Below are 26,834 nucleotides of genomic sequence, written 5' to 3'. Positions count from 1 at the left end.
TTAAACATAAATGGTACCTCTAACATAAGATCATCTTATGCTTGACATTAATTCTAAACTGATATTATGTATGAGTAAAAATCATTGTTTTAAAACTAATGTATCAAAATCTGGATTTTTGTCACAAACCACAATTATATATTGTTCATCTTACATATCAGTGAGAAAGACACTGATTTAAAATTTAGTTTAGTTAGATACCTTGTTTATGAGATGCTCAGTGACGACTTCTCGTAGTCCAGTGTACAATTTTTCTCCATGTTTATGTAACACCATAGTATATGCATTCCTATACAGTTCCTCAAAGCTGAGACCACTGTTGTTCTTACGCTGGATCTCTTGGATCGCATTCTTCAGGAGATCCCAGATGCTGTTTACATATTTCTCATCCATGGTCATCTGCAATAGTGAAGAAAAGAAATGAGTATTTTCCAGAATTAAGAACTTTGGCTATCAGAAAATAAGCTGGAAACCACTGTAATTTGAAAAACAGCAGTAATGGCTTCTGTCAAATTTCTCCAATTTGACATTTATGACATTTTATCAGAACCTTAGATCAACAAGAGTTAACAAGACTGGTAAGGATTAACTCCATTGAGTCAAAGACAGCCTTTGCTGTGATTTTTCCAAGTACACAGTCAATGGCATCTTTTTTTTTTTTTTAAACAGACATTTTTTCCTTCAAAAATAGAGTTTTCATAGGACTCAACCCTGATTCCACAGGGAGAAAATTCTTGTTTTCCCCCTAAATATAACCACCAATCTCCAGTTATCACCCACACTAACATACAACCTGACAAATTTTAGGCCATGGTATAAGCCCCACCTGTTTAATCAAGCTTTTAATTGACATACATCATAACAGGTACAGCTCTCATGTGTGACAAATAAGAGGCAGTGATTTTACTGAAGTGATCCATATGAGTGAATTATTTGTTTCTAATTTATTATAACACAGCTATGGCCACAGTGGTGAGTGCTGAAGAAGTACATATCTATATAAATGACAAGTATTTAGAACAGATGAAGCACTGTTTTAACAAACAACCATCAAATACACTCAACAATCCTACAGAACATATCCTCATTGCACAGATGAGGAAACAGGTTTCATGAGTTGCCAAAGGCTACACAGCGAGTTAGCAGCAGAGCTGGTACTGATTCAAGTCTTCCGTTCAGACCACATTGTACAATAAATTAATATTTTTGGTACAATGCTTATTTAAAGAGTTCACTAAAATGACAAGGGGAGAGAAGGGTGGCAAAGTCCTGTAGCTTAACAAAATAATAGAGATTGCAGTAGACTGATTTCTGTCTTGAAGTCTACAGGTGGTAAATAGGGTTGCAACTTAGCTTTCCAGGAGCCATCAGGCCTGTAAGGGGGAAAAATATACTCAATACTATGAAATATTTTATTTTTTCCTAGACAAAGTGATATCAGGAGCATATCAAGATATGTGGACCCCACCTCTACTCAGGAGTCCTTCTTGGAACAGCATCCTGTGGTCAAGGAATCCAAAGCCCTCCTGGCGATACCATCCATGCAGCCAGGATGTGTCTTGTCTCTGCCTGGCCCCTAGCATTGACTTGAAGGACTGATGAGAAATCCATCTGCACAAAAGCTCCTTCACCCTTACTCCAAGAGCACTGCTGTCACTTCTGATCTGCTCAGGGTCATACCTCACAGAATCATTAGTGCCCACATGGATGAGCAACATGGGGTAGTGGGTCAGATAATTCTTGGCAATCCAGCCGTAACTTGTCATATGGGCCCCTGGAAGGCAGCACACCCCTGAGATGCCAGGTCAGACCATCAGATAGATGTCTCCGCCCCCGTTAGAAGGGAGTCACTGACCACCACCACCCTTTTTTTTCCCCCTCTTGGGAGTGCTGGCCATAATCCTCCCAGTCTTGAAGGTACATGGCTTCTCCTCTTCCACCTTTGGGGAAGAATGCTCATTCATCATTGCCAGGGCAGCATACATTTTTTCCCTCTCTATGAACACTGGGTTGGGAGCAGGGGTGAATCACTGCCTGCTGCCAGAAGGAGCCAGAAGCCAGCTCACTGTGAAGGAGCATTTTCCTCCTCCCCTAGTTGCGCATGCCTACACTGACCTGCAGTTTAGACTAAGAGGGTGTGAATTGCAGCATGCACCAAAGTACTGTACGGAAATCCCTGTGTGGGCACAAACTTAAAGGTCCCTAGTTTGCCCTAATGAAGTCCTCTAAAACAGGACTTCACTAGCGCCAACTAGGCTTCAGAAGAGAGTCAGTGTCAGACATGTAAATTTTAAAGATAAACAAGACAATATCAAAAATAGGATCACTTAGTAATACATATTAACATTTTGAAGATGGTGATGGGAGGGGAAATTCTTTGCAATTAACCTTTTAAGAGGTCAGAATCCAGATAAGTTGTGTACTATTCAAAAGCCTTGGGAACCAAATTTTAAGATTCTTGCCATTTGTTCTATGCATTTTGCATTGGATATGTTAAACCCCAATTTGGCCATAGTTAAGAGGACAAGGTATATATTTATGCAGAAATTAGTCTGACTGATCTAGGGTATTCAGATTGCAGGGGCTTGTCTAAGCAGGCCACTTTACTTCCGAATGAGAACTCCACATAGGAGTTAAATGCACCTTGGCTTCACACTTTTAGTTGGCTCATCTTTACTTTCTTGAGTGTCCCAGTGTAGACATGCCCTCAGTTACTTTCAGCCTCTTGAATTTTCTTGGTTTTATGTCCTATCAGGAGTGGGATGTAGGAATTTCCACGGCTGCCTTCTCGTGGATCCAGATCATTCCCTCTTCTCATTTCAAGATATAGAAGAAACATCTTTTTTTAAAAAAATTACTTTCTCCTGCTACCTCTCAGGCTGTATTTACCAAATATTATTCTCTATCACAGAGAATTCATTGAGAATATGAATATGGAGACCTCCAAGATTAAGGAGGCAGTTCAGCTGGAAAGGTCTTCAGTAGCACAACTAGGGGAGGAGGAAAATGCTCCTTCACAGTGAGGAAAGCTGGCTGCTGGCTCTTTCTGGTTGCAGAGTTGAGGATTGCTGAGCCAAAGGAGGCATCTGTGGCCAAAGCTTAGAATAGCGCATAATGCCTGGTGAAAGTGTGTTAAGAGCCCCAAGTGGCTGCTCTGCAAATCTCAAGCCTGGTCTACCCTAGGCGTTTAAACCGGTTTCAGGAGCGTAAAACCGATTTAACGCCACAACCGTCCACACTAGGAGGCACCTTATATCGATTTTAATGGCTCTTTAAACTGGTTTCTGTACTCCTCCCTAACGAGAGGAGTAACGCTAGTATCGGTATTAACATATCGGATTAGGGTTAGTGTGGACGCTGATCGACGGCATTGGCCTCCGGGAGCTATCCCACAGTGCACCAGTGACCGCTCTGGACTGCAATCTGAACTCGGATGCAGTGGTCAGGTAGACAGGTAAAGCCCCGCGAACTTTTGAATATTTCCTGTTTGCCCAGCGTGGAGCTCCGATCAGCACGGGTGGCGATGCAGTCCGAAATCAAAATAAAAAAAGAGCTCCAGCACGGACCATGCGGATGTGATCGCTGTAAGGGCAGGCAAATCTGTTCTATCAGCGCTCCGTTACAGAAGACGAAATTCAAAATCATTTTTTAAATATCTCCAGACAGACGCCATAGCAGGGACTCAGTGCACTGCTGCGTGGCAAGCGTAACGGAAAGCCAAAGAATCAAATGGACGCTCATGGACTGGAGGACTCAAGCTATCCCACAGTTCCTGCAGTCTCTGAAAAGCATTTGCATTCTTGGCTGAGCTCCAAATGCTTCTAGGGTCAAAAACAGTGTCCGCGGTGGGTCAGGGCATAGCTCAGCAATTTACGCACCCCCCCACCAACCCCCAGAAGTGAAAGGGAAAACAATCCTGTCTTGACTCTTTTACATGTCACCCTATCTTTACTGAATGCTGCAGATAGACGCGATGGTGCAGCACTCAACACCAACATCCTTGCTCCCCCCCCGCCATGGGTGACTGATGGTACAATAAGACTGATACCCATTGTCATCATCAGCCTATTGGCACATGGGGCAGTGCAAAAGGCCTGGTAACCATGCGTACTAGCATCGGTCAGGTCGATCAAGGGCGCCTGGCCCTAATTTTTCCTGGTAGATGGTACAATATGGCTGATAACCATCATCATCATAGCAACAGGGGCTGAGCTTCATCAGCCCCACCCTTCATGTGTAAAGAAAGATTCAATTGCCCCTGGACTAGCAGCAGGATGCTGGGCTCCTCTCCTCCACACTCCTTAATGTCCTATGTGGACTATCATAGCAACTGGAGGCTGCCTTCCACTCATTTCTCACTAACAAGTATTCCTGCATTCTTTATTACTTCATCACACACGTGGGGACAATGCTATGGTAGCCCAGGAAGGCTGGGGAAGAATGGAATGAACAGGTGGGGTTGTTGCAGGAGCACCCCCTGTGAATAGCATACAGCTCATAATCTATGCAGGATCTGACACAGAGCAGCTGTGCTCTCTGGTTCTCTGATACAGTGGTTCTCTAGTACACTTGCCCATATTCTAGGCAGGACTGATTCTATTTTTAGATACCAAAAAGGAGGGATTGACTCAGGAGTCATTCCCAATTTTAACTTTGCCCCTGGCTAAGAGCAGCCAGGGGCACTTATGACAGCAGCAAATGGAACAGTGCAAAAGGACTGGTAGCCATGCCCATCTTATTACCAATTTATGGTATGGTAGATGGTACAATATGGCTGATAACCATCGCTGCTATCATGCAAAAGCAAAAGCATGCAGCTGTGTGCCACTGCTGAATCGCCTCTGTGAGCGGCATCTAGTACACATACGGTGACAGTCACAAAAGGCGAAACAGGCTCCATGATTGCCATGCTATGGCATCTTCCAGGGCAATCCAGGGAAAAAAAGGCATGAAATGCTTGTCTGCCGTTGCTTTCCCAGCGGAAGGAGTGACTGACGACATTTACCCAGAACCACCCGCGACAATGATTTTTGCTGCATCAGGCACTGGGATCTCAACCCGGAAATTCAAAGGTGGGGGGGGGAGGCTGCGGGAACTATGGGATAGCTACGGAATAGCTACCCACAGTGCAATGCTCCAGAAATCGACGCTAGCCTCTGACCGTGGACGCACACCACCGATTTAATGTGTTTAGTGTGGCCGCGCACACTCGATTTTATACAATCTGTTTTACAAAACTGGTTTATGTAAATTCGGAATAATCCCGTAGTGTAGACGTACCCTCAGAGAGGGGAATTTGAGGAGGGGCTTTCATAACATTATAGCAGAGAGAAATGCAAGAGACTATCCACTTAGACAGTCTTTGGGAAGAGATAGCTTTTCTTTTCATTTTCTCGGCGACAGCAACGAACAACCCTGGAGATTTCTGAAAAGAAGTTGTTTTTTGCAAAAAGAAGGCAAGAACCCTGTATATGTCTAGGGTATTGAGTCTTGCCTTCTCCATACTTCAGTGAGGTTTAGCATAAAACACTGGTAGGTATATAGCCTAGTTAAGATGAAACTCAAAAGGCACCTTAATTATGAACTTAGGATGTAGACCTAAAGAAACCTTACCTTTGTGAAAAACTGTGTAAGGTGGGTCTACCATAAAGGCTCCAAGTTTCCCTACCCTTCTAGCAGAGATAACAACTATCAGAAGGTGATCTTCAAAGAAAGGTGCAGAAGAAAACAAGGGGCTAAAGGTTCAAAAGGACAGCAGAAAGAATGAAGTTCAGATCCCAAGCAGGAACTGGTTTCAAAGCTAGAGAAAATGTCCTTATGATGTTCTTCAGGAACTTTGTGATAGAGGGATGAGTAAAAACAGGGCAGCTTTTCACCAGGGACTGGAAAGAGCTCAGAGCTGCCAAATGTACTCATAGGGAGCTGATCGACAAGCCAAGTGTCTTTAGCAAAAGAAGATACTCCAGTAGAGGAGGGATATCTGGGACCTCAATAGGAAGTGATGCTGCTGGCATGAAAGGGAGAGCAGTAGCATTTTCCCACAGTGGGTCGCCTGCTGTTCTGGAAGATGGCTCAAACGTCTTGAAAGATGGTTTGTTCTACGCTCATTGTCCATCTTAAAGCTATGCTGCCAGATGTAGGGATGCTGGACTGGGGTGCTTCACGTTGCCCTCATTTTGAGACAGTAGGCCCTGGAATGTGCAGATCGGGAGACATTGCAGATGCAATCATGTCAATGGGGTGACATAGGTGCATGCCTCCAAGTGGCCAGAACCAGGCAGGATTGGGCTGTAGTCTGAGGGCTGAGATGAAGCTGGCTGATGAGATCTCTCATGGCCAGGAATTGGTTCAGAGGTAAGCAGGTCCCCACTGAGTGGACCTGAACTTAGACACAATTAATTGTATGGTTTGTGCAGGTGTTAATATGGACTTGTCCAAAATGACTGAAGTCCTAGGGAATCAAAGAGTTAAATTGTGGTAGTGACTGTTCCTTGTACTTCTTGGTATGACCAACCAGTGAGCAGCGAATTGTCCAGGTAAGGAATATCCATCTCCCCTGTCTACAGAGATATGCAGCCATCACCACGACACCTTTTGTAAATAACCTGAGGCCATGGAGAGGCTGAACGGGAGCACCCTGTATTCCAAGTGCTCCTGGCCCACTGTGACCTACAGGAACCTTTTGTGAGCAGGATGAATGTCCAAATGAAAAGAAGCAACCTTCAAATCGAAGCCTGCAAACTGGTCACCTGAGCTGAGGGAGGGCATATAGGGGCCAAGGTGCTCATTCTGAATTTTCAATGTTGTATAAAGATGTTCAATATCTGAGGTCTTGAACAGGTCTTCACCCCTCTTTCCATTCTTTTTGGGACTGAGGAATTACCTTGAGTAAAAGCCCTTCCCTATTATAGGGATAATAAATTCTGTCAACTTTAATTTTCTATTCTTTGGTGGGAGTGGGATTAAAATTAGAACTTGCTATTTTATCCTTTTCTGCCTCTAATTCACTAAATATAAATGTAAACAACCTGCTGCTCTAATCATAACTCACATACTGGGGCCACTTCAGAGAACTGCAGAAGGGAAATGCCAGGAAATTTCAAGCTATAGAAGACAACTTTACAAAGCTATCAAAGAATATTTGAAATATATTACCTTTTAATATTTGATATTAAATATTCCATCTTTCGGTGTAGCTTCATATTCTCCTTCAATCAATTATCTCTCTCTTTCAAGTAGCAGCAGCACTTGAATAAATTTTAGGAAATGGGTTTGCTGAAGTTTTATCATGACAAATTAAGAGAATATTATCCCCCACTCAGACATCAAAAAATAGTTGACTTGCTTTGCAGCAATGGTTTTCTAGCAAACCAAAGCTTTCTAAGAGCTTAAATGACTATGTATTGCAGCAGTGAATAAGTTTTGTACATAAGTTTTAGCAAGAAGAGTCTTACAGTTTTCCCCTCTGTTAAAAAGCTCTGTTTAAACTTTTGCACAAAATACGTAGGACCTTACACTGGCCAATATTTGCTTCCTCAAAACTAAATAAGAATGTCAATGAACGGTTACCTCTGGGTTGTTTAGCTTGTGAGGCTGTCACAAATGAAAATTTGTAAATAAAATGAAAATATTTTTCTAAAGACAGCTGTAACAAAAACTGTCTCCATAAAAACAAACATACTGAAAGTTCCACTATGGTAGTCAAGAGACACAAAATTAGTTTGTGATGTCATAAGAACATTTATGTACTTCTGAGATCTAGATTGAGATCCTTGGATAAGAGCTGGCATACATGTTTTATTAAAAAATTAAAGTCCTGATTCTGCAATTTGATCCACTAGAGCAGACCCCCGACAACAAAAGGGTGCTCGCTGATCCACATTAGCAATTCTGAGTGAAGAATCAGCCCCCAATGTTCTTCCTTGCTCATTCCCTACCTCACATCCCGCCCCGCACCTGCCGCCCCCCCTGTGCCTCCCCCGAGTGTCCCCCTCTTGCTTCCCCCACCCCTTCCGGCCCAGAGCAGAGCAGCTCCATGCTTCCTTCCTGTAGCAACTTCTGCTGCAGGGTCCTAGTGCCCCGCATCTCACTGCCAGGGCAGACTGACTCTGAGCCTGCCCTTCCCCCTCAGACCCTTTCATTTTACAATGGGACCCTCCAGCAGCACAGGTGGTCCCCCTCTGCCCGCAGTCACCGCTCCTGCCCCATGCTAGGCAAGGAGGCAGCCCCATCCCTCACCCCCAGTGAGGCTACAGTCAGGGGCAACAGCAGGGGAGGAGGCGCAAGCAGCACCCCCCGGCACCCACCACGGGGGAGGCGAGGGAGATTCCTGGACCTGAGAGGGGCCCTAGGAGCACATGCAGTGACAGTGGTAGGGGTGAGTGTGCTGCTGGGGGGGCAGGATCCTCCCCCAGAGCTTGCTGCTGCTGGCAGGGAAAGGGCTGGGGGGAGTCTTCCTGTCTGACCTCTGTCCCGGAGCAGCCTGCCTGCACCCCAAACTCATCCCCAGCCCTGCCCCACCCCAGAGCCCACACCCCCAGAGCCTTCACCCCCCCACACACCGCACCCCCAACCCTCTGCCCGAGCCCTGAGCCCCTCCAGCACCCCAAACACCTTATCCCCAGTCCCAGTCAGAGCCCTCACTCCCCACACTCCTACTCTCACCCCCAGCCCTGAGCCCCTCCCTTCCACTCCCAGGCCCAGACAGAGCTGTCACCCCTACTCTCACCCTGAGCCCCTCCCACATCTGCAGCCACAACCCACAGCCCTCACCCCTGCACCTCATCCCTCTGCACCCCTCCCATCCCCAAACTCCCTCCCAGAGCCTGCACCCCAATCCCCTGCCCCAGCCTAAGGCCTGCACCCCAGACCTCCTCCCTCACCCAAACTCCCTCCCAGAGCCTTGGGCGGGTGGGCGGGGTGGAATTTGAGCGGGGGTAGGTTCTGGGCACCACCAAAATTTCTACAAACCTGCCACCCCTGATCCTGCCCTGCAAGCCTGAACTCCCAGCATTCTCAGGACACATGCTGATCCCTAGTGGCCACTGCTGATATCCAGCACCTCCGTCCTCTCTTAACCTGTGAGTCCCTCTCCGGAGTGGAACTGGACTGGAACCAAAGACCATCTTGGAAGCAACACTACCAGCCCAATCAGTCAAAAATCATGAGTTGACCCTCCCAAAATCACAGGCTCTACCGCCACGGCTTCATCCATTCTTCGGCCGCAGGCCCTTCCCTCCGAGAGGGACTATGGGACCTGCCGCTGAATTCCTGCCAAAAAGCTGCCCCTGGGGGACGGCGCAATTTTATATTCTTGCCTCGGGCGCAAAAATACCTAGTTAAGGCCTGGTTGATGTATATGTTTTAAAATAATGAATTGCTGTTCGGTTGTAGAGTTCAATTCATGCACTATATTAGCTTTCAAATGAAAAATAAAAACTAAATCATTGTTGCTTGAGAGAGCTTTTCAGAGCCCATTTCTCAGACAGTTTGAGGACTGAAGATTGAAGAGAGCTGGGTTCTTTTAAATTAAGCAGTAGCGTGAGTTGCAACAGCATTTTGCAAAGACTTAATGGAGAGCGGACAGTTCTTTCCAATTTAAAAGATTAAATTAAAGGGCAACAGCAACAAGATACAGACAGAGTCAGAAGAAATTTTCTAACAAGTAGAGCTGGCTGGAGTTTCATCATCTAACAGTATCAGTGCCCATATAAAATAGACTTTAAACCATACCCTTATTCTGATCTGGCAGTGTTTTTGACAAATTTAGGAGACTGAGAATTTAAATTAACAGAAATTTAACTACCCTTTCTCTTCTAGAAATGGCCCCAACAGAATGAGACTGACACATACTGGTCAAGCAATGAAGGAAATTAATGAGTCTGGATTTCGGGTTCTATTTTTATGCCATTCTGTATTTTTCCCCACAATTTTAATGTCTTGTAAATTCCTAGGAAAATAATTGTTTTTACAGGTTTGTTTGAATTCTGACTGTAAATTAAAGCAGTCACCGATTCTTGAGCAATCAAAGAAACAGAATTAATATACTCAAAAGCTGTTTATAGTTGAAAACGTATTCTTGAAAACTAACAACTTTATATTTAAACTGACATCCAGAATTCCTAGTCATTGCTGCAATCACACTGTTCACTCTGCTTATGTGTTCTACCCCTTCCCCCCCGCCACACACTGCATCTGTCTTGTCTATTTAAATTGTAAGGTCTTCAGGGAAGGAAATGTCTTCTGCTCTACTCTATACTGTAGCATAGTGGGGTCCCATGCTTGGCCAGCCCTTAGGCACTGATAAATAATAGCTAGTCATAGAATGCTATTATCCATGCTGTCTGATTCTGTGAATAAAGACAACTTCCCTCCATATCTGTTAATCTAGCACCTTTTTCCATCATTAAATTTACATTTAAAATAAAATATTTGTGACCAACAGAAATACCACCATAAGCTGAAAGATTTCTAGCCAAATACAGAAAGACTGAGAGCAGCATCCTTTAAAAAACAAAGATCACATTTCACAGGATATCACAACTGTGAAAGGATAAGTTTCTCTCTATAAGTATGTCTCTCTAAAATGTAGTGGAGTATAGACATCACAGGGTCAGAAATTAAATCACTTATGTGTTATGTATAACAGTATTACTCCTATTTGGAATCAGAATTCTGTTGCTTTGTATACTTATTAGGGATATAAAAGGTTAACTGGTAAGCATTAGTCTAACCAGTTAATCCGCCTTAAATCGTTAACCCCACGCCGGCCGGTTAATCAATTAACCGTTTAAACAAAATATTTTCTTAATCATTTAAACGGTTAACTTTTTAAATGGTATGTACATCCCTAATACTTATTACATTATCACAACAGAAGTAACACAATTTTGCTATGCAATTATTTGTGGTGTAAAGTTACAAAATCTATTGTGGACAATTTACTCCTTTTGTTACAGATAAAAACATAAAATACTGCCTACCACCAATTAGAAATTCAATGCATGAATCAAAACCAGATCACCAATTTTAGTTCTAAGATTCATGCCTATGAACTTCTATGATTCTAAAAGAACCCATCACACAAGCTTGCAACATGAAGTCAGTGAATATCGTAGTTTCTTTACGACAACCTTAATTCTGCCCCTTGTGCGTATGCTTTGTTGTAATCTGGATCTTACTATTTATTTTCCCCAGAACACGTACAGGTCAGTTGGTGAATTAGGCAACATTCTGAAGGACGCCATCCTCGAACTGCTGAAGTTGGATAGTGTACTGTGAATGACGTATCCCTGTCTCATTTCCACTTTCACATATTGCATTGAATGAGGCAGTGCTCCTCATGGGCCTGGGTTCCAAATGACCCCTGCTTCATTCCACACAAATCCTGAAGTATCATAGTAAGTGTAATTTTTCATTTTTATTATCTTCCTTTTCTGCAATCCCAATAAAAATGTTTTTCAAATGATCTCTCATTTCTGCATAAAGTCAGTGCACATGCTATATAAAGTCATAACTCTGCCAAATATAGATGGCTCTTCAACAGACCACCAAAAGATATAACTGTAAACTAGGCTAAGTTTCAAGCTCCTATCACCTTCACACTGAGGTGCTAGAGCTGTTCAAAAGAGTTGAAATATTTTGGTAACTTGTTTTTAAATGGCTTAACCAATTTGCACACGCTTTCAAATTAAGTGACTCTCGATCAGAAATCAAATACGGAAGGTTTCAGCTCAAATGTCATAAATTGGAGAAAGTTATACCAAACTGCAAATGGCTCTTTGAAATGGAAATGCTTATACAACCCAAAATACAGACATTGCCTATAATATTAACCAAGGATTACAGCAAATATTTAGACACATTTCCATAGTGTTTCCGGTCAGAAAAGATTAGCATGTATTATAGAATGGCCATAATGAAAGTGCTCATTTTCAAAAATATCTGTTTGGGGGAGTGAGATCTGGCTATACTGTGGAATTTTTCTAATTGATTTTAAAGCTAGCTCAACCTAACCTCATTTTAAAACTTGGTTAGAGCCAAAGCAGAGACCTAGATTCAGGGGTTTAAAATAACCTGAGCAGTTTTATAAAACTGGTTTCAAAACACATTAGAAAACTTCTCCAGTGCAGACAGATCCAGTCAGCCTGGTGCATCAGTATGCATGGCAATTTGATTTGGGAAGAGTGAAGAATCAGAAACTATCCTTGGATTCTTTATTAGCAAGAGTTGTATGAGCTGAATTAAGTGTTTTGTATCCAGGAAGGCACACTGTGTGTTTTGTCTGGTCCAACTAACAATCTCCAATACAAATGTGATATAACTAACATAGGAGGCCACATCTCACTGCAGGGGTAGGCAACCTATGGCACACGTGCCAAAGGCGGCGCACGAGCTGATTTTCAGTGGCACTCACACTGCCTGGGTCCTGGCCACCGGTCCGGAGGGTTCTGCATTCTAATTTAATTTTAAATTAAGCTTCTTAAATATTTTAAAAACCTTATTTACTTTACATACCACAATAGTTTACTTATATATTATAGACTTATAGAAAGAGACCTTCTAAAAGTTAAAATGTATGACCTGCACACGAAACCTTAAATTAGAGTGAATAAATGAAGACTCGGCACACCACTTCTGAAAGGTTGCCGACCCCTGTCTCACTGCCTTGGTCTCTTCAATTCAAGTAAATTGCCTTGCTTGTGATCAGTTAAAAATGACAGGAAACAGTTTACCAGGAGCTCAGAATTACATAGTAAAAGAAAAATTAATCCATTCTGAATGAACTGGAAGAACAAATGCAAATAGTGATATCTAACTCCTCTTACTCATCCTCCACCCAAAATAGAACAAAATGGTATCATGAAACAATACAAACTGCAGTATACTGATCTATGAAAGAGGAATCTAGTTCAGACTTGCCACAAAGCAGGCAAGGAAGTCCTTTTGTCACATGCCACAAACATCAACAGTTCCAAAAACAGTTTATTTAAAAGAGAACTAGAAGATAATCACTGTTTCTAATTACAAAGAAAGGTAAATCATTAAAATACTGTCTTAAATGTAATAAAACACTCAATTAGGAAATCACCACCTTGATAATTCAGAGATATCAAGGACTTTAAAAAAAAAAAAGTTTTCCTACTAGAAAGTGTAAGAAATGTGAATTTCAAAGTTGCTGTAACTTAAGTTGTTTAAATGTAAAAAACTAGTAACACTGATCTTAAATTTCTAAACAAACATTAAATGTTTTTAATAGATACACCTTACAATGTTGAAACTCATCTCCAATATGTTCTAATAGGAAAGAGGATTAATTTCATCGTATTTGCAATCACAAATTGGGCTTCCTGTGTATGTTCATCTACATGTTGAAATATGTTTACATGCATGACATGTGGGCACAGTTTACTGGTCATTCTGGCAGAGGTGGTGGATAGATCTGTGAGTTAGGGCATGATCCTGCACCACTGAAGTCAAGAGGAACAGGATTAGTTAAGCACATAAGAATATGTACTTGCAAGATGGTTTGTATGTGCTTCGCTGTTTTTTAATCTGATTGAGGCTTTGGGTTGATGGAAACGTCACTTCAGTAACCCTAACTCCAAATTAACAAACTTTATTGTGCAGTTATTACGTCAGCCCCACTGTTATAACAGCATCAACCACATGCACTAAAGAGATTATGAAACAGTGACAGGTACAGTATTTTACAGTACTGCTTTGAAGATTCCTTTTACTACTTATATTTAGCAGCAAAGAGTCCTGTGGCACCTTATAGACTAACAGACATTTTGGAGCATGAGCTTTCATGGGTGAATACCCACATGAATCCGACGAAGTGGGTATTCACCCACGAAAGCTCATGCTCCAAAACGTCTGTTAGTCTATAAGGTGCCACAGGACTCTTTGCTGCTTTTACAGATCCAGACTAACACGGCTACCCCTCTGATACTTCTATTTATTAATTCCTTTTACTCATTATACAGATTGAGATACCTTTACTCACACTCAATACCACCTTATGCAATGCTGAAGTCACTGGAACTACTCATGGAATAAGGTGCTGTACAAGTATCAGAATCTAACCATAAAGAATCATTTAGCTAAATTAACGACTTATTGCAACTATCCATCAGCCTCAATGGGATCTGAGTACCTAACTTCCCTAGGCTCCTCTGGAAATCCTTGTGTAGGATTCAAAGTGTTTCAGATGACATTCCATACAACAGTTTGTCCTGTAATTACTATAACAGATAAAGTGTGCCTGTTCAAATAAGTGGCACACCATTTCAGCCTTCAGAGCAATTGAGGGAGAATGCTCTGAATCAGGCAGGGCTGGGACCTGAACTTGTGTCTCCCCATCTTAGCTTTGGTAAATATTTCTAGTACCATTTAATGCTAAATCTATAGAGCAGCAGGGTTTTTTTCCTCTCTCTCTCCCCACATATCACAGCTTGAGTATATTAGAATAGGGATCTATTATAACTACACTGATTAAAGTTATGACGGTGATACACAAAGTACTTCTGAGTTGTAGATGTGGTATACTAAGTCAGTCTGAGAGCCACTGATGGAGAACTGCTCTAGAACCAATGTTTGCAATAAATATTTGTAATGAAATAATGGGAGATTAACTGATGCAAAAGGGTTGTGCAGGGCAGTGGTTCTCAACCAGGGGTACACATACCCCTGGGTGCACACAGAGGTCTTCCAGGGGGTACATCAACTCATCCAGGTATTTTCCCTAGTTTTGCAACAGGCTACATAAAAACCACTAGCGAAGTCAGTAGAAACTAAAATTTCATACAGACAACTTGTTTATACTGCTCTGTATACTCCAATTGATTTTATAATTATATGGTAAAAGTGAGAAAGTAAACAATTTTCAGTAATAGTGTGCTGTGACACTTTTGTATTTTTATGTCCGATTTTGTAAGCAAGTAGTTTTTAAGGGGGTATAGAAGATAAATCTGAGTCCTGAAAGGGGTACAGTAGTCTGGAAAGGTTGAGAGCCACTGATGTGGCTTCCCAAATCTATCCCAAGAATCCTGACTTAGAATAAAATGATTATGTATATTTCAAGATCTGTTCTGAAAATTTTTCTTTAAATAGACATTTTTAAGGCAATACTCACTAAGAAAAAAAAACCAGTTAACTGATTTTACACACGGTAGGCAGAGATCATTAATTTCTCCTTTTTGCCAGCTCATGTCTATTGATTACTACAAAAGCTCAGACATTAAAAAGATACTCACTTTAGAGCATGATACAGATGTTATATTGCCAAGTCTTGGTTGGGAACTAGTAGGAGAAGGAAAAATATTACTTCCAGAGAAATTGGGGCATGGGAAGACACCAACTCTACTCAGAGGTACTCTCTTCCCAACTTTATAATTTGTTAGCTCATTAGCCTTTCAGCTATGATTCAAGTTTCCTTGAGCCACAATACTAAATACCCTCCCAATACTCATTTTGATCTAAACCCCACTAGAAACATACCCATATGATTAAAAAAAAGTGAATCTACAAATAGGTTACATGTTTAATATTTTGAAATTGTTATATAGATGTTAAACAGAATATATCAAGATCAAAGGGAAGTGTTCCAAGCACACACCGATGTATACAGGAAACTTACAAAGATTATAACAGCATTCCAAAAGAAGAAACATAAGGGAAAAGAAATTATTCTGGGCTTGAAGACAACTATTTTTTTCTCATGATAACCCCACAATACTGCAAAGAGCTTTAGGAGAGAGGCCTAAAAGGAACAAAAAAGGCCTACTTTTCCACTTTCTTTGAAGAGAGTTGTAATACATTTACAATTTTGTGCATAATCTATATTGGTGCACTAGGGTAACACTTTCTTTTTTTTCCTCATATATTTAACATATTTACCATAATTTTTGGCACACAAGGAAGCATTGCCTGGAAAACCCTAGAATTGGAACAACATAGGAAGAAAGCAATGAATTAAGAGTTGCACGAGAACGTTTACAGGGCGTCTGTCCTCACTAATCTTAGTTCCAATTTTCTCCCAAGTTCACAAGCATCAAAGTTTCTCCTATCCCTCCCACCACAAGTAAAAAAATGAGCCAGGTTTGTGTGTGGGGTGCGGGGGAACACTAGCACTTCAATACTCTAGACTGGAAGAGTGAATGTGAAGAGCTGCAATGGACTACTTAGTCTTAAACAAAACCCCTTTTAGGTTCAAACTAATGTGAAATATAAGGAAGACTGTCAGTTTTGTATTGCACATATCTTAAACTGAGACTACAAATAGTAAAGATTCGCTCTGCATTCCATAGTTGTTGGGGGGTCTTTTTTAGAAAAAGCTAAAGTTCACGTAATTAAAGCATGTGTTTAATTATATGAATTGATAATATATTTAAATTATGCAGATATTTATTGTTATTAACATTAACCTAATAAAACGCTCCCCTCGGCAGGATGCTGGCCTGTGGTGTCCCACCTTGTGTAACTGGTGTTTTCCAGTTGCTTTGCGCGCGTCGGCCGGGCGCCCGGGCATACGCTGCACTTCCCCTCCGCCTTCCCGCCGCGCCGCTGGCCGGCCGGCTTGGCCGCTCTGGGAGTAACGCGCCGGATCTATATACTGCCGTTCCCGCTGTGCGCTTCTCTCTTCTTTCTCGAGGGACTACAGGTGGGGGAGGAGCGGGGTCTGGGCTCGGATCTTCCTACACAAATGCCTTCTTACAGTTACTACAGGTGCCTTCCAGCGTGAAGGATTGGGTGCTCACGAGGCGGAGTGTAGTGCACTAACGTGCCAAGCGAAGGAACTGGAGGAGAGTCTGGAGGCGGAGCAGGTGCGCGGAGAGGGCGGCGTGCTGGCTGGCTCTAGACTGACCGGAGAACGGAAGGGTGGAGGAGTGGAGGTGAGGCAAGTGGGGCGGAGCTCGGCATGCGAGGTGTGAGTGGGCATGTCGGCATGGCGGAGCGACGTGAGCGGTGCGCATGAGTGGTGAGCGTGTAGGCATGCATGGGCCGAGGGCTGCTGTGGCTGCGCGGGATGCATTCGGTGACGGCGATGCAAGAGTGCGGCGAGCGGGCCGCCTGAGCCTGCGTTGGGTCAGCGTGGGAGGCGAGGGAGCGGACGCGGACGCGAAGAAGGCCTGTGGAACCGGGAAAGGAGCCGGCTGGGAAGCGGAAGGGCCAGGTCGGGGAAAGGGAGGTGCCCGGAGAAGAGGCGGGGGGGAAGGCTGGGAGAAGAAGAAGAAGTCGGAGACCACCTAGGAAGGCCGGCGAAGGGTGAGTTGGAAGGGTGGAGCAAGGGGCGCGGACCTGGCCAGGAGCCGCGTGAGACTATAGCTTATAGGAGGGAGAGGGAGAGTGGCAGAGGTCGCAGGGAGAGAGAGGGGAGAGAGAGAGGTGAGAGGAGAGGCAGGAGAGAGAGAGAGGGAGGTAGAGACCGGAAGGGCAGAGGAGCCCGGTCCGAGGCCCAGGGGCGGAGAGGAAGCGTCGCACCAGAGGCGCACGGGCGAGCGCGGAGGAAGGGGCGCGCGGGCAGATAGCGAAGGTGAGGGAATCGGATGAAGGAGATGGTGCTGCTCCCCTCCGTGAAGGGCCATGTCAGTGATGGGCGTGCCAGGTACCAGGATTAGGGAAGAGAGGTAGTCCTGAATGGCAGGTAGTGCCAGGTAGTCCAGACTGGTGGTCTGTGCAACGGTGCCCTGCGCCTGCTCGCCATGTAGCCTGTGGTGGTGCAACCACTTTCAAACCTATGTGCCTGGGGTGGAAGGCCGATTTGGGGTCCAGAGTGGGGTCAAGTCTGCTGCAGAGTCTTGGCGTGGTCGTGGGAGGTGATGTGGGATGAGGATGGGAGCAGAGAGATGGAGATGGAGGTGGGGTGATGAGCTCGGTCTGGGAGGATGAGGTGGCTCGGGTGGAGAGGTGGCCGAGCCACGAGGGAGAGAATGCTGCTGAGGGTGTGCCAATGCTGCTGGAGGGGGTGGCCCGGCGGAGAGGAGGGAAGGCCTAGAGGAGGCGGAGGCTCCTGGGAGAGGAGGGAAGTAGAGGGGAGGAGGCGAGGAGAGGGAGGACAGAGGAGGAGCAGAGAAGGAGCAGAGGAGGACGAGAGAGGCCAGCACCGAAGGAGGACCGAGGCAAGAGCTTGGGACTGGAAGGAGGCTACCTGGCGAAGGGGTCGACCCTGGGAAACGGTGAAGCTGACGGAAACAAGGGGGTGGACGGGAGGGATGGTCGCAGAGAGGAAGCAGCCGCCTGCGAAGAAGACGTGGCGTGTGAGGCGAAGTCCCAGAGGAGGATCGCCTCAGAAGGAGAGGACGATGCAGGAGTGAGGCTGGTCAGCCAGAGAGCCCAGCTGTGTTCCAGGAGCTCTGTGTTGTTCACGAGGTGCTGTTGGCTTGTCCTGTTGGCGGAAAGCTGCGGCAGGGGCGCCAGGCGGGCTTGTTGTGTGGGTGAGCGTGGGATGGGCCCCTGTGGGGTGAGTGATGTGTTGGTGATGAGGTGCCGCTTGCGAGGGCAGCGAGGTGACGCCAGGCAGGCCAGCGCGCGAGGTGCGCGTGACCGCGGACCCAGGCGTCGACGGGTCCGTGTCCAGCGACGAGCGACGCAGCGGTCGGACGACTCCAGCGGACGCGACACCGGCGGTCCGGCGCCGGCCGGCGACACGCGCGCGCGGAGCGGTGGGTCGGCCGCGACCGCCCACGCACCAGCGCGGCCATGGAGCACGCCCGACGGGAGCGCGACGCCGCGGCATGACGTGACGGAAGCCGACCGGAGCGCGACCACGGAGACCGGACCGCAGCGACGAGGACCCGGAGAGAGACGACCGAGGAAGACCCGCGCGCCGGAGCGCGCACCCCCGTGCCGCGCCAGGGTGCAGCCAGGCGCAGGCAGCGGATCGAGGAGTCGAGTCCCACTGAGCCGGGAGGGACTGCTCGGCAGAGACGCTGTCGCCAGGTGTTGCCAGAGGGTAAGCCTGCGACCGAGGGCCCCAGACGCGCTGTCGCTGCGCCGCGCTGCCCCGCGCGAGGCCCAGCCAGCCGCCTGCTGCTATCTGGCGCCTGGCGACTGGCCTGGAAGGCTGCCCTGCCGAACTCCAAGCACTCACGCCGAGTGGTTTGTGGCGACTTGGAAAAGGGAACAAAACCCGCTGTACTGGTCTTTGCGCGGTGAAAAAAAGCAAAAAAGTGGCGAGAAGGAAGGCCAAGTGCAAGGAAGGAAGAAGGAGAGCGTATGATGGTCCCGCGCAAATCCCGATCCCAGAGAGCAGAATGAGGGGCTTGTTCAGAAGATCAGGGTTGAGCAGAGGCTTTTGTTCAGCTCGCGAAGGAGGATCCAGAAACGGACCTCCCCCTCTGCCCTGGCAGGGAGGAGGGACCGGGGCCCCGCCCCCGCCCCCCTGCAGAGGAGGCAGGACTCAGGCAGGAGATGGACAGTAGAGACTGGAGGAGGGAGGGAGGGAGTAGAGGTGGGAGGAGGAGGAGGGACAGGGGGAAGGAAGAGGGGTGGAAGAACTGGAGGAACCAGCTGTTCGGGATATCCCGGGGGACCACCTGGGAAAAATAGGAAAGAGGGCAGGGGAGGAAACGGGAGGAGGAGAAAGGGGAGAGGCGGGTGGGGGGGGGCGGAGGGGCCAAAGGCGGGAGTGGGCCGGCCCGGCCAGGCCTGGAGGCCTGGCCCTCCCCTACGGCGGGGCGCTGGCTTGGGCCTGCGCTGATTCTGTCCTGACTGGCGCGTGGTCGGACCTGACGCGCTGACGGGAGCGCCGGCTGGGTCTGCCGGCTGCGCGCGGAAGGCGCGGCGCTGTGGGCCGTGTGAAGGAATGCGCTGGGGAGCACTGCGGAGGCAAGGCATTCAAGGAGGCGGGTCTTTTTCTTTTTCTCTTCTGGGCCCGAATCGTCAATTTTGTCTTTGCATGAGCCCTCAACCGGCAGGTCCTGCAGCAGTACTGCACCTGCACCGGTGCGAGGAGGCGCAGCCGCCTGAGCTGTGCGCCGAGAGCGCGCGCCGAGTCCGCCGTCGTCGTCCGCCTCCCCCGCCCCGACGGCGTCTTTCCTTCGAGGATCTTTCGTCGAACTCTCCTGGGGGAGCATCGGCGAAGAGCAGTCCGAAGTGTTTTGCGAAGTGGTATTTTGATGTGGATGTGATTGGGCCAGGAGGACTGGGATGGGACCATTTGGTTGGCTGCAGCGCGCGCAGGGCGCGGGGCGGGCGGCCTTGGCGTCATCCGTCCATCAGCCTCCGCCGCGCCGCGCGGGGGGCGCCGCCCGTTCCCCCGGCCGTTCACACGACTCACAAGACAGGCGCGGGTGGCGTCCGGAGCGAGTATAAGTACGGCAGAGTGGGGGGCTGGTAGTCCCCGTGGGTGTGAGGCCGTGGGGAGGGGGGGGTGGTGGGGTGCTTGCCGTGCCAGGCGCGCTGCTGTTCTTGGGAGGCAAGGCAGTGCCCAGTGCGCACACTGTCACGTCCGGCCCGACCACGTAATGGGTCCTGTCCCTCCCTCACCTCACCCTCCGCCCCGGTCACGGCCCCCGCCACCGCGGACCCTGGTTGGGGTGGCTTCAAGGTGGGGGGGTCTCTGGCGGCCAAGTCAGCCCCCGCCGTCCGGGCCGGGAGGGCGCGGGCGGGCGCTTGTCCGTCCGACGCACCGGACGGGGCGGGGCCAGGCCACAGGCCAGCCAGGGTGGGCTTGGGGCTGGGGGGTGGCCGGGGGCGCGGGAGGGGGCGGCGGGGAGGGCCGGGAGGCGGGCGAGCCCACGCGCACCCGAGCACCCCGCGCGCGAAGCGGATGTGGATGCGCTGCCGCTCGGCGATGACCGTGCACCACCCCCCCCCCCCCCCCAGGGTGGTGGTGGGAGTGGGGTGGGGGGGGGGTGCGTGAGCGGCCGCCCGAGCGCGAGGCGGGCGGGCGGCCCGGCCCGCAGGGGGGGGGGAGGCGCCAACCGGTGCGGGGCCATGCCAGATGGCCTGCGCGCCCGGTGACCGCCGCCCCCCGTCCGGCGAGCCGGACCGGAGGCCGCGGGCCCGCCCCGGCCCCGGCCGCCCCGCCGGACCTCGACGGAGCCGCGGTGCGCCGGAGAGCGGTGCGCGCTGCGGCGTTCGCGGTCGCGGGCGGGACGGGACCGGCCGCGCGGCGCCGCCGTGATCGCGACCGGACCGCCGCGAGTGCGACCGCCCGCCGGGATGACGGGCGGGCCGGCGCGGCGCGGCGGCGGCGCGGCGGCGGCGGCGTCGGTACGGCGGGCGGCGGGCGCGAACCGTTGCGCGGCGGCGCGGCGAGCGCCGCGCGGACCGAGCGCGACGACCGCGGTGCGGTCCGGTGGCGGTGTCGGTGTGGGCGAGTCGATCGCCGCCGTTTTCCCGAGCCCGGCCGGCCGCCCCGCCCCGCGCCCGGGCCGGCCGTGCCGCGGCTCGAGCGGCTGAATTAGCGGGGCTCGCGGGCGCGCGCCTCGCCGCGGCCGGCGCCTGGCGGCTCCGCCCGCGGCGGCGCGGCGGCGGCGGCGCGCGACTGACTGACCTGGCGGAGTCGGCGCGCGTCGCGTCGCCCAGTCGGCGCGTCACCACTGGGGCGCAGGCGGCGCAAGCGCAGCTCAGCTGAGTGCGGCACTGGCAGGGGGCTTTGCTTTGGCGAGGCGCTCGCGGCGAGCGCGCGGGAGCGGCGGCGGCGGGGGGCGGGCGCGCGGGGGGGCCTGCGCGCCGGCTGGTGGCGGCCGGCGCCGCGAGCGCGGCCGGTGCCGCCGTCGCTGGTGCCGCTGGGTGCTGCCGGTTGGAGCGACGCCCGCTTCCATATCTGCCTGTGGTGTCGCTTCCTGCGTGGGCTGCCGCGTGGTGCAAAGCAGAGAAGACTTAACGTGTGTCGCGATGTGTGTCTCCGAGCGGCGGAGGCAGGAGCCGGGTGTGATAGGCACGCGGCGGGGCTTTGGCACACACAGCGGGCTTGAAGCGGAAGCCCTGCCCATGGAGCCCGCAGGGGGAAGGAAAAGGGAAAAACTAAAAACAACTAAACAACTACACAAAACACTAACTATAAACTAAGAACTGAAACACTAACTAACTATATAACTATAATATATAAAAAAAAAAAGAAAAGTGAGAGGGTGGAGGAGAGAGAGAGGCACTCACAGTTCCCCCCCGCCGTCACGGGGAGAAAAGGAACTGGAGCGGGCGGGGGCCGGGGGGGGTATATATATTAGCGCCCCAGCCGCGCCACTCCAGCAGGCCGCCCGCCCGCCGGGGGGAAAAAAAAAGGAGAAGAAGAGACCACGCGCGGCGGCGACACACTAACTGGAATGCATTGGAGCAATCACTCGAAGAAGAATCCATATTTCCACACAAGTATAATAAAACTTAACCATAACTATAAACAATTTACATCTCTCACCTCTCCTAATTCCACCTTATTTTACCGTCAAACTATCAAAAAGACTTCAGGCCTGTAATCAGCAACAACATGAATACCAATTTAAAGAGTCTAATCAATTTTGCAGCACACATTGTCCTAATAAAAAAAGTGATTCCATCTTCTCATGGTTATACGCACAGTCTCCTGGAATTTTTTTTCCCTTCTTTATTTCCCCCCACCCCATAAATCATATAAGTCATAACTAGCTACCATATACAAAAATCATCTGTCCTGATCCACTTCTGCTTATTCTCCAGAATGTACATCTTCATATCATTACCTGAATATTTATTTTGATTAAACTCCAAAGAGAGTAATTATAAATTATAAAATCTACTTCATCCTAGCATAAAGCTGTCATTTTTTTCTATTGCAATGCTTTCCCATACCTTGTTTCTCCCCATTCCACTAATTCTGGGAGGCTCAGTCCTTTTCCAAAAAGAAGTTAACACACTTCACTGATAGCAGTCAGTGAGTCAATATCCCATAACCATGAGAGCAATCCGCAAATCAATAAGCTCCTTCAGTCTGTGACCTAAAATAGAACCATTATGGGTTCGGTGGATTGGCTAACTTCAGTTATTTTGAAATTTCTATTTGTTATTTTCCTCCAAAAATCTATTATCTTAGGGCATCCCTGCCACATGTGCAGAAGGTCTCTAATCCTCCAAATTCTCTCCAGCATTTATGATTCCTTTTTAACTTAATTATAGTGAGGTACTATTGATATGGTTTTGCAATAGTTGTCCTTAATAGTTATATATATAGCTCAGGTTTTGGTCCTCCAGACATTTTTAGATTGCTATAAAGTTAAATTTATTTGTAGATCCTTTTCCTGTTTTTCCAAAAATAAACATCAGGAAGACAAGACTGTCACTAACAATCTGCTAACACATGGAAGCCAGGCCCAAACTACAGTTTTAAGGAGCTCTTCATTTTCTGTATCCTGAAAACTCAAAGAAGTAAAGACAGTCCTAACTCTACTACCTGTAGCTTAATTTTAAAATGTAAGTCCCTCAATCAAAATAGAACCTTAAACTACTAAAAATCACCTGCTTTCCTTTGAGGGAGAATAGATGGACAAGTCTACTAATTAGAAAGCTGCAAAAATTTTATTTTACATTTAAATCAGGAACCTACACACACTCCTATAGAAAATTATTTAAAATGTACCAGGCTACATCAGATGAAGGAAGCAATTAACAAATGAAACACCAAACAAAAATGAAAAAGTATTTTTTTCAGAGAACCCAATAATGTATGCAACCTTCATCTAAAAGGTCTTACAATTATATAGCATCTTCCATCCTGCATAAGTTGTAAAGCAATTCTCATTTAACTCATTCACCCACCATTGATGCAGACACACCTAGGACAAAAGGGGGTCACTGCTTAACAGCAGTTCAACTACACAACAGTTCAGCAGAAAACAAATACCACCAAATCCACTGAAAAACTAATTTAATCACCTAAATTAGAATTTGGCCTGAATACTAGTGTTGTCTCCTTCTCTTGCAAAGACTGCCAAGGAATTTTTACCAATCACAAAGTGGCCAAGCTCTTTTGTTTTTCCATCTCATTTAAAAGATGGTAGTAACCTCCAGCAGCAGCAAGGTGCTTTCCAACACAATGCTGAGGTATTTAATTCAGTACCAACTTAGCTGGAATCATGGGTACCCAATACTTATCAAGACCAGGCCCTCAGAGAGAAGTGCTGCTAAATCACCAACACCTATAAGACTTGGGAATCACCTTGAAACTCTTCCATGTAAGGGCTGAATAGACTTGTCCCTGCCTATCTTGAAAGATCTGATGACAACACAGCTAGACATAGTATGGTCATAGAATTAGGGGGGGGAAAATACACATTTCTTGCAAAAATTTTAAAATTAGTATTAGCACACCTTTATCAACTCAAACACCTAAAACACAGTGAAAATGAACAGATGGCTAGTTTTCACAGTCCAACCTGTTCAACTCCATGCCACCTTTTAATCTGAAATATTAACTAAATCTAGTCATGTTCTTTCAATGTTCACGATTAGATAAAATTTAAGAGCATTTTCACATTAAAGAATGTATACCATTGTTAAAAGGGAATTTTCCAAAACAGTGCCCATTTCCTTTCAACAAGGTAAATAATGTTGCAACTTTGTCTTTTTTTTTTTAATAATTTCAAAGCCCTAAATATGTTACAGTGAAACTTAACTGATGAATATCCAACTTATTACTACATATATTATGGGCTAACGGCTAATTTGCTTTTATAAAAATATGGCTTGTGACTGTGAAATATAGCATACACTCACAAAGGCACTGATGTGATATGTTTATTTAATCATATGGTCTGAAGTGAATAGTACCAGTCATTGTGTTGAAATTAATTCATTTATTTGAAGCTGAACAAACGTGTGACAAACCATCTTCCCTTTCTTCCCTCAACCCATCCCAAAATGCACACCACAGAGACTAAGAGTCTAAGGCTATGTCTACACTACAACTTATGTCAACATAATTTATGTCGCTCGGGGTGTGAATAAACCACCCCTCTGAGCTAGGTAAGTTACACCAATGTAAGCACCAGCGTGGACAGCGCTATGTCAGCAGGAGAGCTTCTCCCACTGACATAGCTACTGCCGCTTGTGGAAGTGGTTTTATTATGCCAACAGGAGATGCGCTGCAGCCGTGTATGTGTAGAATGCCCTAAATGTTAATAGACCAGTAACAGCTTCTGCCACCTGAATACTCACAGTTTTAGTCTAGTTCAACAAATTATCCAGGTTCTTTCTGAAATCTCGGCTCAGACTCATCCATGTGAATCTACAGACGTTAAAGCAACTTCTTTAATGCTTGGACGGACCCAAGCATTATATCTAATGTAAATTTTAATTTCACGTCAAGGTACACCATGTACCCCTCTCTCCCCCCAGGGTCAAAACAAGCCATAAAAGAAGCTAATGCTCCCAGAAGCAGAGTTTTCTTTCAGCCATGCAAAGGCCACAGGTACCAGCCACTCTGATTTGGAGAATGTAGGAGTGTCAATGAGACTAAAAGCTTCCTTTATTTTTTAAATACAAAAATTAAGCCACTATCTCTTTGCTCTGCAACAATAGCTTGGAAAACTTAAAACTAACGTAAGCTGATCACTGGGGTTGAAAGGAACAAGCAGCCAGGCTACACGTATGCAAAAGAAGGTTGGGCAAAGTGGAGGATAACTATCCTATCCGTTCCATATAAAATGCATCAGTTTACAGTTTCGGGTATATTTAAACAGACTCATTTTACATAACACACATGTATGGGATCTCTCTAACCCTCTCCAGAAATCTTTAAAGTAGCCCTGTATTTATTGTTGCAATAACAGCATACAGGAATAGCTGGTTACATTCTAGGGGTTGGCAGAAAAATATTTTGTAGGATTATCCAAAAATAAGAAAGAGAGCTCTACAGGAAATTAAGATCGTCAAAAGCATTGACAAAATATGACGCATAAACAAATACAATAACTCACTTCAAGTCAGACTGATCTAACCAACCAATTTCTTGTAGATGAAAGTTAATTTCTTGTGATAAAAGTAATAAGAATCCTTGGTGAGAGTCCATCTAACAGCTCTTAAAGTCAGGTTATTTGTGTAAATTTATAAAACTTCTTGTTGTTAGTCTAATTCTCACTTAGTCTGTATTTTCACAAGAAACTTATAGAATTGGCTATATTAAGGCTATTTTGTCATATACACTATATTCTGACACTTCCGTATACACTCATGGCCTTTATCTTCACTGGTCAAAAGTCATAACAAAATAGTTCAAATGCAGCTACAGAAAAGTCAGGCCTGCATTGACTCATCTCTAACAAAGTTTTAAAGACAGAACTAGCATGCTTTTGCTCCATCCACATAGGTCAACTAAATCAGGTTAAAATTATATTATTTGTTTGAGAGCTTTTTAAGTAGTCCTTTAGCCAGCAACAACTGGCCCATTGTGACTTGAATAGAGAAATGCAACATAAGAACGTTACAGTACTTTAACAAGAGGGTAAAAGATGGCAAAAAAATATAGCTCCTTCCCCTATTTTGGGAAAATAACTAGAACTTCAGTGTGTGTTTTGTGCAGCAGACTTATTACTCTGCAAAGGCACTGTTTTAGTCCCTCAAATGTAAACAATGTTTACAAAATATAGTTAGTATATAGACATTCTTTATTATCAATATACAACATAATATTATGAATTAATCACTTGCCACATTTAACATGTCAAATCAAATTGATTTGAACATCCATTGCACAGTGAGTTTTTCTGGCTTCTGTGTAACAGATAGCCGACCAATTAAAGAAAAATTTGTTGAAAAAATGTGCAGAGTTTATTTAAACCCTATGCCAAGTTTCATCTCCAAATTTTTATAGCTGAATTACTGACACTGAAAGGTGTGTGTATGAGTACATATTT

At 46.6% G+C, this 26,834-nt stretch overlaps 1 protein-coding gene and 1 long non-coding RNA gene across 4 annotated transcripts in view; one reads left to right on the top strand and one right to left on the bottom strand.

Annotated features, from left to right (window-relative positions):
* The window catches only part of CUL3 (cullin 3), a 116,643-nt gene that overhangs the window by 84,013 nt on the left and 5,796 nt on the right, over positions 1-26,834 (bottom strand). For 2 of the 3 annotated variants that reach the window (XM_039488153.1, XM_039488154.1), the window contains exon 2: positions 202-399. In XM_039488153.1, the coding sequence (XP_039344087.1) occupies positions 202-399 (198 nt within the window). Of the gene's footprint in view, positions 1-201; positions 400-7,569; positions 7,589-26,834 lie in introns of those variants that run through there. The other variant, XM_039488155.1, reaches the window with a different exon arrangement.
* Positions 6,271-26,834, top strand: part of LOC120371836 — a 42,319-nt gene continuing 21,755 nt past the window's right edge. Inside the window, exons 1-2 of the long non-coding RNA XR_005584606.1 lie at positions 6,271-6,354; positions 11,197-11,399. This is a non-coding gene — a long non-coding RNA (uncharacterized LOC120371836). The remainder of the gene's footprint in view (positions 6,355-11,196; positions 11,400-26,834) is intronic.

Source organism: Mauremys reevesii, linkage group 9 (assembly GCF_016161935.1).
Source record: "Mauremys reevesii isolate NIE-2019 linkage group 9, ASM1616193v1, whole genome shotgun sequence".
NCBI lineage: Eukaryota > Metazoa > Chordata > Testudines > Geoemydidae > Mauremys > Mauremys reevesii.
Note: the sequence above shows the minus strand (reverse complement) of the source record. Positions and strands in the feature narration are given on the sequence as shown.